Source organism: Lithobates pipiens, unplaced genomic scaffold (genome assembly GCF_037356315.1).
Source record: "Lithobates pipiens isolate NorthernLeopardFrog02 unplaced genomic scaffold, aLitPip1_a1.2 Scaffold_127, whole genome shotgun sequence".
NCBI lineage: Eukaryota > Metazoa > Chordata > Amphibia > Anura > Ranidae > Lithobates > Lithobates pipiens.
In genome coordinates this window covers 408,605-423,831 of record NW_027507715.1, presented here as the reverse complement: position 1 = coordinate 423,831, position 15,227 = coordinate 408,605, and the positions used below count along the sequence as shown (strand labels likewise).

Sequence of the window (15,227 nt, the reverse complement as noted above, 5' to 3'; positions counted from 1 at the left end):
TTTAGATGTTGAATTTTAAAAGCAGAGGTCAGGCTGATCATCTCATAGGTTTGCTAATCTGAGAGAATTTGGCTGCTATTAATTCAACAACTAACCAGCCAGACGGAGTTCTAAGTCCTGTATTTCACTATATAAACTCACTTTGTTAAAAATAGGTGTAAAATGCAAAACTCCAGTGGGTGTAACAAGATGTCCGCTTTCTCTCTTCTCAGGGTATCCTTACTATGGAGGAGTGCGGGATGTAGCAAGATGGCGACAATTTGACGTCACTTCCGTTACACACTGGGACGGGTCGCCGAACCTGACGAAGCACCGCCATCTTGTTGAGGACCACTGCAGATGGTATAATAAAAAATGGCGGCTCAGGCATGCGCAGTCGAAAATACGAAGATAAAACTCGTTATGCTGCCGCCTTGTGGTTTGACCTGGAATAACTCATGTGTTACTATACACATAATATTATACTCACTCGGCCTCCTTGTGGATGTATCTGGTATGACCCCCCTGTGTTACTATACATAAAATATTACCTTCACTCTGCCCCCTTGTGGTTGGATCTGGTACGACTTCCCCTGTGTTACTATGACCCCTTTCACACTGGGGCGTTTTTCAGGCGCTTTAGCGTTAGAAAAAAGCGCATGTAAAGCACTTGGAAGAAGCCTCATCTGCAGTCCCAATGTGAAAGCCCAAGTGCTTTAAGAGACCTTTCTCAATGTCAGCGCCCGAAAAATGCTCGTAAAGCGCTGCTTAAACTAGCAGCGCTTTACCAGCATTTTTCGAGCGTTATTGGGGCACTTTTAACCCCTGCTAGTGGCCAAATAAAGGGTTAAAAGCGCCCACAAAACGCTGCTGCCAATAGCGTTTTTCAGGCGTTTTACAGGCGGTTCCCATTGATTTCAATGGGAAGGGGCATTTTAGGAGCGTTGTATTCACCGCTCCAAAAGTGCTGCAAAGAAGCTGCTTGCAGGACTTTTTTTGACGCCCTGCCAGCGCAGTGCCTCAGTGTGAAAGCACTCGGGCTTTTACATTGGGATTGCAGTTGCAGCTTCTTTCAGGTGCTTTTTTTAACGCTGAAGTGCCTGAAAAACGCCCCAATATGAAAGGGATCTCGGTGTGAAAGCACTCAGGCTTTTACATTGGGATTGCAGTTGCGGCTTCTTTCAGGCGCTTTTTTAACACTAAAGCGCATGAAAAACGCCTGAAAAACGCCCCAGTGTGAAAGGGGTCTATACATATAATATTACTGTCACTCTGCCTCCTTGTGGTTGGATCTGGTACGCCTCCCCTTGCGTTACTATATATAATATTACGGTCACTTGTGACCGTAATATTATATATAGTAACATCCCTCTACTCTTCCCATACATACCTCTAGACCTCCACCACTCCCATTCCATCCCCCTATTACCCCTATATGAACCCCAGGCCCCTATCATCCCTATTCCATCCCCCTAGACACCCATAGGCCCCCCATCTCTGACATTCCATATCCCTATCTCCCCATATAAACCCCAGGCCCCCCATTACCCATATTCCATCCCCATATTACCCCCCATTTCATCCCCCAGATTAATTTTCCATCTTATTTCCCCCATACACCCCCACTCCATCCCCCATCCCCATCTCCAGATCCATTTTCCATCTTCTTATTCCCCCCATACACCCCCACTCCATCCTCCCATCTCCAGATCCATTTTCCATCTTCTTATTGCCCCCATACACCCCCACTCCTTCCCCTCATCGCCTCCATTACATCCCCCTATACTAGGGTTGCCCCCTCATCTCTTTAAACCCAAACACCTATGAATTACATGGGGTCTGTGGATGATTAAGGTGGTAATTAAAGTCACTTGGTGCCTTATCAGCACCAAAGCACCAAGTGAGTTTAATTACCACCTTAATCATCCACAGAACCTGTGTAATTCATATGTGTTCGGCTTTAAAGGGATGAGGTGGCAACCCTAGACTATAGAAAGAAATGTTGGGACTTTATATGAGACCATGACCATCCAGTACAGGGTCGCCATCCCTGTTTATATGACAAATAAAGGGGAAAAATTGGGAACAATTGGGGAAATTTGGACTTTATATGAAACACATCACTAGGGCGGAATAAGTCATCAAATGTAATTAAATTAGTATATTTATTTGCTGGTACCACATGAGAGCACAATGCAGTAAATTATACAGTCATAGAATCAATAAGTATGGTACAGAGTAGATAAAACATGATCATTTAGTATGTTAAACACTGTAACACATGCTACATAATAGTAACATTCAGCACTGCAGCCAACATTTATATACACAATCAAAATTGTATTGGTATAAAATTGATGGCTAAAACATTGAGACCCCTTGATAGGTACATGATTGCCTGGTAATATTGACTGGTAATATCACACAGTATATGATAGGGGGTGGTAATATCACACAGTATATGATAGGGGGTGGTAATATCACACAGTATATGATGGGGGTGGTAATATCACACAGTATATGATGGGGGGGTAAAATCACATAGTATATGATAGGAGGGTGGTAATATCACACAGTATATCATGGGGGTGGTAATATCACACAGTATATGATGGGGGTGGTAATATCACATAATATATGATAGGGGAGTAATATCACATAATATATGATAGGGGGCGGTAATGTCATACAGTATATGATGGGGGGGGGGGTAAAATCACATAGTATATGATAGGGGGTGGTAATATCACACAGTATACGATGGGGGTGGTAATATCACACGGTATATGATGGGGGGGTAATATCACACAGTATATGATAGGGGGTGGTAATATCACACAGTATATGATAGGGGGTGGTAATATCACATAATATATGATAGGGGGTGGTAATATCACACAGTATATGATAGGGGTGGTAATATCACAGACTGATGGGGAGTGGTAATATCACATAGTATATGATAGGGGGGTAATATCACACAGTATATGATAGAGGGGTGGTAATATCACACAGTATATAATGGGGGTGGTAATATCACACAGTATATGATAGGGTGGTGGTAATATCACACAGTATATGATGGGGGGTAATATCACACAGTATATGATGGGGGTGGTAATATCACACAGTATATGATGGGGGTGGTAATATCACACAGTATATGATAGGGGGGTGGTAATATCACACAGTATATGATGGGGGTGGTAATATCACACAGTATATGATGGGGGGGTAAAATCACATAGTATATGATAGGAGGGTGGTAATATCACACAGTATATCATGGGGGTGGTAATATCACACAGTATATGATGGGGGTGGTAATATCACATAATATATGATAGGGGGCGGTAATGTCATACAGTATATGATGGGGGGGGTAAAATCACATAGTATATGATAGGGGGTGGTAATATCACACAGTATACGATGGGGGTGGTAATATCACACGGTATATGATGGGGGGGTAATATCACACAGTATATGATAGGGGGGGTGGTAATATCACACAGTATATGATAGGGGGTGGTAATATCACATAATATATGATAGGGGGTGGTAATATCACACAGTATATGATAGGGGTGGTAATATCACAGACTGATGGGGAGTGGTAATATCACATAGTATATGATAGGGGGGTAATATCACACAGTATATGATAGAGGGGTGGTAATATCACACAGTATATAATGGGGGTGGTAATATCACACAGTATATGATAGGGTGGTGGTAATATCACACAGTATATGATAGGGTGGTGGTAATATCACACAGTATATGATGGGGGTAATATCACACAGTATATGATGGGGGTGGTAATATCACACAGTATATGATGGGGGTGGTAATATCACACAGTATATGATAGGGTGGTGGTAATATCACACAGTATATGATGGGGGGTGGTAATATCACACAGTATATGATGGGGGTAATATCACACAGTATATGATAGGGTGGTGGTAATATCACACAGTATATGATGGGGGGTGGTAATATCACACAGTATATGATGGGGGTAATATCACACAGTATATGATGGGGGTGGTAATATCACACAGTATATGATGGGGGTGGTAATATCACACAGTATATGATAGGGTGGTGGTAATATCGCACAGTATATGATGGGGGGTGGTAATATCGCACAGTATATGATGGGGGTTGTAATATCGCACAGTATATGATGGGGGGTGATAATATCGCACAGTATATGATGGGGGGTGGTAATATCGCACAGTATATGATGGGGGGTGGTAATATCGCACAGTATATGATGGGGGGTGGTAATATCGCACAGTATATGATGGGGGGTGGTAATATCGCACAGTATATGATGGGGGGTGGTAATATCGCACAGTATATGATGGGGGGGGGTGGTAATATCGCACAGTATACGATGGGGGTGATAATATCACACAGTATACGATAGGGGGTGGTAATATCACACAGTATACGATAGGGGGGTGGTAATATCACACAGTATATGATGGGGGGTGGTAATATCACACAGTATATGATAGGGGGTGGTAATATCACACATTATACGATGGGGGTGGTAATATCACACAGTATATGATAGGGGGTGGTAATATCACACAGTATATGATAGGGGGTGGTAATATCACACATTATACGATGGGGGTGGTAATATCACACAGGCAGTGGGCTGCATTGTATATGGATGATCAATGTGTCAATTGGTTATGTTGAGAACATCAATTCCTTCATTGAGGCCATCTGGCGAATGGGAACCCATCAGGTAAATCCAAAAAGTTTCCCTCCGACAAAGGAGGGAAAACCTTTCCTTGTGTGTTGGGGTCCCCTTTGGAATGGCCTCGATTGCAAAAACCTCGATTTTTTTTTAAATCTCTGTTGTGAAACTGACGAAAGTGAAGCGAAATACTGTGTTTGGTGCCGTCCTTTTTGGTCAAGCGGCAGTGTTCTCACACTCGAACACGAAAGGCCCGTATGGTGCGACCTACATAGAGGAGACTGCAGGTACAACGCAAGACATAAATCACGTACTCCGTGGAGCACGTGATGAATTGTTTTATTTTTATTCTGAGCCAACTCTCCCTGATTCCGAGCCAACTGTCCCTTGTTCCGAGCCAACTGTCCCTAATTTTGAGGGACTGTCCCTGATTCCGAGCCAATTGTCCCTGAATCCGAGGGATTGCCCCTGATTCCGAGCCATCTGTCCCTGATTCCGAGCCAACTGTCTCTGATACCGAGCACACTGTCCCTGATACCGAGCCAACTGTCCCTGATACCGAGCCAACTGTCCCTGATACCAAGCCAACTGTCCCTGATTCCGAGCCAACTGTCCCTGATTCCGAGCCAACTGTCACTGATTCCGAGCCAACTTTCCCTGATTCCGAGTCAACTGTCCCTGATTCCAAGCCAACTGTCCCTGATACCGAGCCAACTGTCCCTTGTTCCAAGCCAACTGTCCCTAATTTCGAGGGACTGTCCCTGATTCCGAGCCAATTGTCCCTGAATCCGAGGGATTGCCCCTGATTCCGAGCCATCTGTCACTGATTCCGAGCCAACTGTCTCTGATACCGAGCCAACTGTCCCGCATACCGAGCCAACTGTCCCTGATTCCGAGCCCACTGTCCCCGATTCCAAGCCAACTGTTCCTGATACCGAGCCAACTGTCCCTGATAATGATGGACTGTCCCTGATACTGAGCAAACTGTGGCTGATTCTGAGCCAACTGTCCTTGATTCTGAGGGATTGTCCCCGATTCCGAAGCCAACTTCCCTAATTCCGAGGCAACTGTCTTTGATACCGAGCCAAATGTCTCTGATGCCGAGGGATTGTCCCTGATTTTGAGCCAACTGTCACGGATTCCGAGCCAACTGTCCCTGATTCCGAGGGATTGTCCCTGATTCTGAGCCAACTGTAACTGATTCCGAGCCAACTGTCCCAGATTCCAAGCCAACTGTCCCTGATTCCAAACCAACTGTCCCAGATTCCAAGCCAACTTTCCCTGATTCCGAGGGATTGTCCCTGATTCCGAGCCAACTGTCCCTGATTCCGAGCCAACTGTCCCTGATACCGAGCCACCTGTCCCTGATACCAAGCCAACTGTCACTGATTCCGAGCCAACTTTCTCTGATTCAGAGGGATTGTCCCCAATTCCGAGCCAACCGTCCCTGATTCCATGCCAACTGTCACTGATTCCAAGCCAAAGGTCCCTGATTTCAAAGAAAACTGTCCCTGATTCTGAGCCAACTGTCCTTGATTCCTGAGCCAACTGTCCTTGATTCCTGAGCCAACTGTCACTGATACCGAGCCACCTGTCCCTTGTTTCGAGCCAACTGTCCCTGATTCCGAGGGACTGTCCCCCATTCCGAGCCAATTGTCCCTGAATCCAAGGGATTGTCCCTAAATTACAAGCCAACTGTCACTTATTCCGAGCCGACTGTCACTGATTCTGAGCCAACTGTCACTGATCCCGAGCCAATTGTCCCTGATACCGAGCCAACTGTCCCTGATACCGAGCCAACTGTCCCTGATACCGAGCCAACTGTCCCTGATCCTGAGCCAACTGTCCCTGATCCTGAGCCAACTGTCCCTGATCCCGAGCCAACTGTCCCTGATCCCGAGCCAACTGTCCCTGATTCCAAGCCAACTGTAACTGATTCCGAGCCAACTGTCCCTGAATCCAAGGGACTGTCCCTGATTCCGAGCCAACTGTCCCTGATTCCGAGCCAACTGTCCCTGATTCCGAGCCAACTGTCCCTGATTCCGAGCCAACTGTCCCTGGTTCCGAGCCAACCGTCCCTGATTTCCTAGACAACTGTCCCTTATTCTGAGCCAACTGTCCTTGATTCCTGAGCCAACTGTCACTGGTACCGAGCCAACTGTCCCTGATTCCGAGGGACTGTCCCTGATTCTGAGCCAACTGTCCCTTGTACGTTGCCACCTGTCCCTGATTCCAAGGGACTGTGTCTGATTCCAAGGGACTGTCCCTGATTCCGAGGGACTGTCCCTGATTCCGAGCCAATTGTCCCTGAATCCGAGGGACTGTCCCTGATTCCGAGCCAACTGTCCCTGATTCCGAGCCAACTGTCCCTGATTCCGAGCCAACTGTCCCTGATACCGAGCCAACTGTCCCTGATTCTGAGGGAGTGTCCCTGATTCCGAGCCAACCATCCCTGATACCGAGCCAACTGTCACTGATTCTGAGCCAACTGTCCCTGATACAAAGCCAACTGTCCCTGATTCCGAGGGAATGTCCCTGATTCCGAGCCAACTGTCCCTGATTCCGAGCCAACCATCCCTGATACCGAGCCAACTGTCACTGATTCGGAGCAAATTTTGCCTGGTCCCAAGCCAACTGTCCCTGATTCCGAGTCAACTGTGCCTGATTCCGAGGGACTGTCCCTGATTCCGAGCCAATTGTCCCGGAATCCAAGGGACTGTCCCTAATTCTGAGCCACCTGTCCCTGATTCCGATGGACTGTCCCTGATACCGAGCCAACTGTCCCTGATTCCAAGCCAACTGTCCCTGATTCCGAGCCAACCATCCCTGATTCCGAGCCAACTTTCCCTGATTCCGAGTCAACTGTCCCTAATTCCGAGGGACTGTCCCTAATTCCGAGGGACTGTCCCTTATTCCGAGCCAATTGTCCCTGAATCCGAGGGACTGTCCCTGATACCGAGCCAACTGTCCCTGATACCGAGCCAACTGTCCCTGATTCCAAGCCAACTGTCCCTGATTCCGAGGGAATGTCCCTGATTCAGAGCCAATTGTCCCTGAATCCGAGGGACTGTCCCTGATTCCTAGCCAACTGTCCCTGATTCCGAGCCAACTGTCCCTGATACCAAGCCAGCTGTCCCTTGTTCCGAGCCAACTGTCCCCGATTCCGAAGGACTGTCCCTGATTCCGAGCCAATTGTCCCTGAATCAGAGGGACTGTCCCTTATACTGAGCCAACTGTCCCTGATTCTGAAGTACTGTCCCTGATTCTGAGGGACTGTCCCTGATTCCGGGGGACTGTCCCTGATACCGATCCAACTGTCCCTGATTTCCTAGACAACTGTCCCTTATTCTGAGCCAACTGTCCTTGATTCCTGAGCCAACTGTCACTGGTACCGAGCCAACTGTCCCTGATTCCGAGCCAATTGTCCCTGAATGCGAGGGACTGTCCCTTTTTTCCGAGCCAACTGTCCCTTTTTTCCGAGCCAACTGTCCCTTATTCCGAGCCAATTGTCCCTGAATCTGAGGGACTGTCCCTGATACCAAGCCAACTGTCCCTGATTCTGGGGGACTGTCCCTTATACCGAGCCAACTGTCCCTGATTTCCTAGACAACTGTACCTTATTCTGAGCCACCTGTCCCTTGTTCGGAGCCACCTGTCCCTGATTCTGAGCCACCTGTCCCTGATTCTGAACCAACTGTCCCTGATTCCAGGGGACTGTCCCTGATACCAAGCCTTTTTTGTTTATAGTGCAAAGTAAAAAACTGCAGAGGTGATTAAATAGCACCAAAAGAAATCTCAGTTTGTGGAAATAAAATTATATAAATATAATTTGGGTTCAGTGTTGTATGACCACGTAATTACCAGGTAAAGTAGCACAGTGCTAAATAGCAGACAATGGCCTGGTCATGAAGGGGGGGGGTAAAACCTCATGGAGCTGAAGTGGTTAAAAGAAAATTCCTGCACTACTTTGATGCAACTTTTGGCTCTGTTCACACCCGTGCGTTTCTTAGTGTTTATTGCGTTTGGCAGAAGCCCACTACAGGCCATTTAACATGGTTTTCCTTGGGTCATGGGAGGGTTTTTGGTTCCATATACCTCAATGGAAATGCAGAAAAATAAGAAATAATCAAAGTGCTTGCAGTGATTTTGATGCATTTTTGCTGGTTTCTTATGAATGACACCAGACACCTCACAAAAACGCAAAAGGCACCAATCACAACCTGCATGGGAGTGACCCAGGCCTCCCTGTGCGTGTCATAGTGTGTGTAACCGATTACATCACACATACAACAATGACATTTATCCTGAACATAATCACACAAATACGGGGGTTGGTCACACGCCATGGTCGGGGGAAGTGGGCGTATCCTGTAACCATCCCCCATGTTTGGTTATGTTTAGGTGTCTTTGTATGTGATGTAATCTGTTTTGTACTGTTTTTGGTATTATAGCAGCACTATCTTGAATATGTGAAGCATTTTAGGGTGCGCCCCCCAAGTATATCTTTGTATAGAGTGCATGAAAGTCGCACTGGAAATCACAGAGTCTCGGCCCTTCTTCACATCGCTGGGATTTCTCCTGCGATTTGACAAATGGAACCATACAAATTGCAGCGACTCGCATCGCAGTGACTTTGAAAAAGGTTTTTGTGCTATTTTTTTCTGTTAAAGGTAGTGCGATTTCACCGGGGTGATCCGGAAGGAGACCGTCCATACATTGTATTGTGTGCGCTTTCAGGAATTCATCGATTTTATGTACATCGTATAAGTGACAAGACATATACTACGGTATTTATAAAGGAGATTGGATAGAGATTGTATCATGTACGAGTGTCTTGCTTTATAAAGTAACAACAGCACTGTACAGAAAATGCTAATTGCCTGGCTGCCATGGTCACCACAGACAGACGTCTATATCCGCATGCTTGTTTCGGGTCAGTGATTGCACTGCTGTTATTGTAGGATCCGAATGACAGCCAGGCAGCATGGATTTCAGAAATGGCAGTTCCCGTATTTCTATCAGTGCTCAGTGTTAGCAGGATTCCAGCAGAGTTCAATCTGAGCATGCTCAGTGAAGTCCTGCCCACATTACTTCTGGCTTCAGCGCCCACAGGAAGCGATTCAGAGGTCACTTCCTGTTCCTGACCTCCGTCGGCAGGCCTGGGTGAGCATGCTCTGCAGATACTGTACCTGGGGTCACTCCCAGAGCCAGGGAGGAACTCATCATCTAATGGGGGGGGGGGGGAGGGTGTAGAGGTGACAATGTCAGCAGCAGCTGGGTGTGCTGGGACATGTAGTCCCCCTCATTGCTGGAAGTCTATACAGAGGGAAACATGCATGCTGCCATTTCTCACCTAGCAAATCTGTCAGACATTTATGACCTTCCCTGGCTGCATACTTGTTTTGGGCTAGCAACTCAGCAGATGACAGTTGTGGGTGGAGCCTGATGGTCATATTCATCCTATGGCTTCTGTGTAATGTAGACTCCGAACCCCGTACTATGCACCCCTCTATGTGGGTCAGGAGATGGGAGGGAAGCTCGGGAGCACCATGACACCTTAGAGACTCCGAACCCCGTACTATGCACCCCTCTATGTGGGTCAGGAGATGGGAGGGAAGCTCGGGAGCACCATGACACCTTAGAGACTCCGAACCCCGTACTATGCACCCCTCTATGTGGGTCAGGAGATGGGAGGGAAGCTCGGGAGCACCATGACACCTTAGAGACTCCGAACCCCGTACTATGCACCCCTCTATGTGGGCCAGGTGCTGGGAAGGATGCTCAGGAAAACCATGACACCTTAGAGACTCCGGACCCCATACTATGCACCCCTCTATGTGGGTCAGGAGATGGGAGGGATGCTCGGGAGCACCATGACACCTTAGAGACTCCGAACCCCGTACTATGCACCCCTCTATGTGGGTCAGGTGCTGGGAAGGATGCTCGGGAGCACCATGACACCTTAGAGACTCCGGACCCCATACTATGCACCCCTCTATATGGGTCAGGAGATGGGAGGGATGCTCGGGAGCACCGTGACACCTTAGAGACTCCGGACCCCATACTATGCACCCCTCTATATGGGTCAGGAGATGGGAGGGATGCTCGGGAGCACCATGACACCTTAGAGACTCCGAACCCCGTACTATGCACCCCTCTATGTGGGTCAGGAGATGGTAGGGATGCTCGGGAGCACCGTGACACCTTAGAGACTCCGGACCCCATACTATGCACCCCTCTATATGGGTCAGGAGATGGGAGGGATGCTCGGGAGGACCATGACACCTTAGAGACTCCGAAACCCATACTATGCACCCCTCTATATGGGTCAGGAGATGGGAGGGATGCTCGGGAGCACCATGACACCTTAGAGACTCCGGACCCCATACTATGCATGCCTCTATGTGGGTCAGGAGATGGGAGGGATGCTCGGGAGCACCATGACACCTTAGAGACTCCGAACCCCATACTATGCACCCCTCTATATGGGTCAGGAGATGGGAGGGATGCTCGGGAGCACCATGACACCTTAGAGATTCCGAACCCCATACTACGCATGCCTCTATGTGGGTCAGGAGATGGGAGGGATGCTCGGGAGCACCATGACACCTTAGAGATTCCGAACCCCATACTATGCACCCCTCTATGTGGGTCAGGAGATGGGAGGGACGCTCGGGAGCACCATGACACCTTAGAGACTCAGGACCCCATACTTTGCATGTCTCTATGTGGGTCAGGAGATGGTAGGGATGCTCGGGAGCACCATGACACCTTAAAGGCTCCGGACTCTGTACTGTGCACCCCTCTATGTGGGTCAGGAGATGGGAGGGACGCTCGGGAGCACCATGACACCTTAGAGACACCGGACCCCGTACTATGCACGCTCTATATGGGTCAGGAGATGGGAGGGACGCTCGGGAGAACCATGAGACCTTGGAGACTCCGGACCCCGTTCTATGCACCCCTCTATGTGGGCCAGGAGATGGGAGGGATGCTCGGGAGAACCATGACAGCTTAGAGATTCCGAACCCCATACTATGCACCCCTCTATGTGGGTCAGGAGATGGGAGGGACGCTCGGGAAGAACCATGACACCTTAGAGACACCGGACCCCGTACTATGCATGCCTCTATGTGGGTCAGGAGATGGGAGGGACACGCTGGAGAACCATGACACCTTAGAGACTCCGGACCAAATACTAAATACAAAGCTAGGAAGCTGTGTTTTTTCCTTTCTGTGTTTAATAAAGTTTTGTTTGCAGGTTTTGCTGAAATGCTGCTGTGTCTGCGAGGGGGGACTCTGCCCCTGGCCATACGGGTAAGTGGAAGATTCTTCACGTCTTTGTATTGAGAGATTGTGGACATGCTACAGGAGACGGTCAGAGACTGCAGGCATGGTACAGGAGACGGCCAGAGACTGCAGGCATGGTACAGGAGACGGCCAGAGACTGCAGGCATGGTACAGGAGACGGCCAGAGACTGCAGACATGGTACAGGCGACGGCCAGAGACTGCAGGCATGGTACAGGCGACGGCCAGAGACTGCAGGCATGGTACAGGCGACGGCCAGAGACTGCAGGCATGGTACAGGAGACGGCCAGAGACTGCAGGCATGGTACAGGAGACGGCCAGAGACTGCAGGCATGGTACAGGAGACGGCCAGAGACTGCAGGCATGGTACAGGAGACGGCCAGAGACTGCAGGCATGGTACAGGAGACGGCCAGAGACTGCAGGCATGGTACAGGAGACGGCCAGAGACTGCAGGCATGGTACAGGAGACGGCCAGAGACTGCAGGCATGGTACAGGAGACGGCCAGAGACTGCAGGCATGGTACAGGAGACGGCCAGAGACTGCAGGCATGGTACAGGAGACGGCCAGAGACTGCAGGCATGGTACAGGAGACGGCCAGAGACTGCAGGCATGGTACAGGAGACGGCCAGAGACTGCAGGCATGGTACAGGAGACGGCCAGAGACTGCAGGCATGGTACAGGAGACGGCCAGAGACTGCAGGCATGGTACAGGAGACGGCCAGAGACTGCAGGCATGGTACAGGAGACGGCCAGAGACTGCAGGCATGGTACAGGAGACGGCCAGAGACTGCAGGCATGGTACAGGAGACGGCCAGAGACTGCAGGCATGGTACAGGAGACGGCCAGAGACTGCAGGCGTACTATAGGAGATGGAGACAGTCTGAATAGAAAAGCCTGTCCCATGCTAGCATGCTACAGAGCTCTGACTCAGCAGGGAGTATGTACAGAGAGGCCGCTACTTCCACATTGAGCAAGGGTGTCACTCTGCAGCATACTGGCAGGGGACTGGCTTTTCTACTTAGCCTTTGCACACGTTTTAGTTTTGATGAATCTGAAATATATTCAGCTAATTTAAAATGAATGTTTGATTTGCCTTTGACTAGTAAAAGCCAGTTTAGGCAAGCACCAAAACACAGACAGGAGGGGGCCCAAGGGCTGCATAATGAGTGTCAAAGGGCCACAAGTTGGGCACCAGGGGGTTAGAACCTCTGTCATAATGATTAGTTATTGTGTCCCCATTGTGAACAATTCTCCCTGACTTCCTGTCCCGGTGACCACACAGGAACTGCTGTTTCTAATTGGAGAATACCTGATCCTCTGTTTCTCTTCCAGTTATTGAAGGACACTTCCCCAGTATGCAGACGGTGGTTATTCTCTCCAGCAGCCATCAGGCTTTACCAAAGACCTCCAATCTTCAGGCCCATCCCCATGGTCTCCCTTTCTGCGTTTAACCTCAGCACGAGGCTCGGCCTCCACACATCCAGCCAGCGGCAGAAGAGGAAGAGGGAGGTCAAGGAAAGCATCCTCATTCCCACAGTAAAGCGTCACTGGCAGGAAATTAAGAAGACCCCGAAGCCGGCGTTTATTCTGGGGGTCCTCGGAGCCACACCCTTCATGGCGGTGCCACTTACTATGTTCTTTATGCAGGGTTACTACCCGGCACTGGCCTCGGTACAGGTGCTGTATGGGGCCTGCATCCTGTCCTTCCTAGGTGGGGTTCGCTGGGGTTACACCCTCCCAGATAACAGCCCTGCCAGACCCAGCTGGAGCAACCTGGTGACAGGCGCAGTGTTCCCGTACATGGCATTCATCAGCATGTTGTTAATGGAGGATATTAATGCCGCCATATTCGGGGTGGGAATGGGGTTTCTCATATGTTTGGCTGTTGATGTTTTTGGGTTTAAAGACCTGGACTTGGCCCCCATACCCCCCCTCTGGTATAAATGGTTGAGAGGTCTGTTAACAGTCATTGTTTTGGCTTCCTTGTTCGCCACGCTGGGATGCTCGGGTCGTTATCCAGAAGTACCAACAGGCAACCAAAAAGCACCACAAAAACTGCCTAGGACACTATGGTAAAATTCAAAACCTGAAGGCAAAGGCCGCCGATCCAACTGCTGACGAGGCCTGTGCCCGAGATTGTACTGCTCTACTCCATAGAATAGATATTGTTATTTATCTTAGCCCTGATGAAGTGGGTGATGATGGGCGAAACTTGTTGGTTTCCTCCTTCGATCTTCAACTTGACACTGGAATAAAATTGTATTTGAACTGTTCACTTGTGGTGTAGCGCTTCTATCTCAGATCTCTACCCAGCAAAGAGGCCCTTATCCAATTAAAGACCAGGCCTTTTCTGACACTGTTTTGCATGTAAAAATCTGTAATTTTTGCTTGAAAAATTACTTCGAACCCCCAAACATTATATATTTTTTTTAAAGCAAATGCCCTACAGAATAAATTGGTGGGTGTTGCAATTTTTTTATGTCACACTGTATCTGCGCAGTGGGTTTTCAAATGCTATTTTTTTGGGGGGGGGGAAATACACTTTTTTTGAATTTTAATGCACAAAAACACAATATAAAACTCAATTGTTTGGTAGAATATAAAGGGTTACTCTGAGTAAACAGATATCAAATATGTCACGCTTTAAAATTGCGCACGCTCCTGCAAAGACGACAAACAACGTAAATGTTACTATCCATAGGCTACGCTTTAAAAGCCTTCACAGGCGACTACATTAGAGGAGGTGTGATGATAGAATTACCGCCCGCGATCTGACGTTCTTGGTGATAACCTCACATGTGTGGTGCGGTTGCTCTCTGCGCATGTGCGGGACCAACGCATAGGTTGACCTTTGCGAGGGAGTACGGGGGAAGGGCCACTTTAATTTTTCTATTTATTTATTTTTTATCACTTTTATTGTTCTCGCAGAGAATATAGATATCCACAATGATAGCAATAGGCAGTGGCAGGTAGTCTTTGCTGAGAGATCCGGGGGTCTATTAAACCCTAGATTTTTTTTTTTTCTCTGCCCTTTAGAAGTTTCGGTATGATCCGATGCTTTCTTTTCAAACCACTGAGGTTTCGTTTACAACTGCGAAACCGGAAGTGATGAAATTCTCCATCGCTTCCACTTTCTTAGACCATAGAGATGACCATAGAGAGGATGGGAGCTGTTCTGGTCACCGACCAACTCTATGGTCAGCGGACTGCACTCACA

General features: G+C 48.5%; 1 protein-coding gene across 3 annotated transcripts in view; it reads left to right on the top strand.

Annotated features, from left to right (window-relative positions):
* LOC143973885 (transmembrane protein 69-like) overlaps window positions 1–14,283 on the top strand; it is a 60,134-nt gene extending 45,851 nt beyond the window's left edge. Inside the window, exons 1-3 of one of the 3 annotated variants that reach the window (XM_077474764.1) lie at window positions 388–493; window positions 11,961–12,016; window positions 13,343–14,283. In XM_077474764.1, the coding sequence (XP_077330890.1) occupies window positions 403–493; window positions 11,961–12,016; window positions 13,343–14,086 (891 nt within the window). In that variant the 5' untranslated portion in view covers window positions 388–402 and the 3' untranslated portion in view covers window positions 14,087–14,283. Of the gene's footprint in view, window positions 1–212; window positions 343–387; window positions 494–9,783; window positions 9,863–11,960; window positions 12,017–13,342 lie in introns of those variants that run through there. The other 2 variants (XM_077474765.1, XM_077474767.1) reach the window with 2 other exon arrangements.
* The last annotated feature ends 944 nt before the right edge of the window (window positions 14,284–15,227 follow it).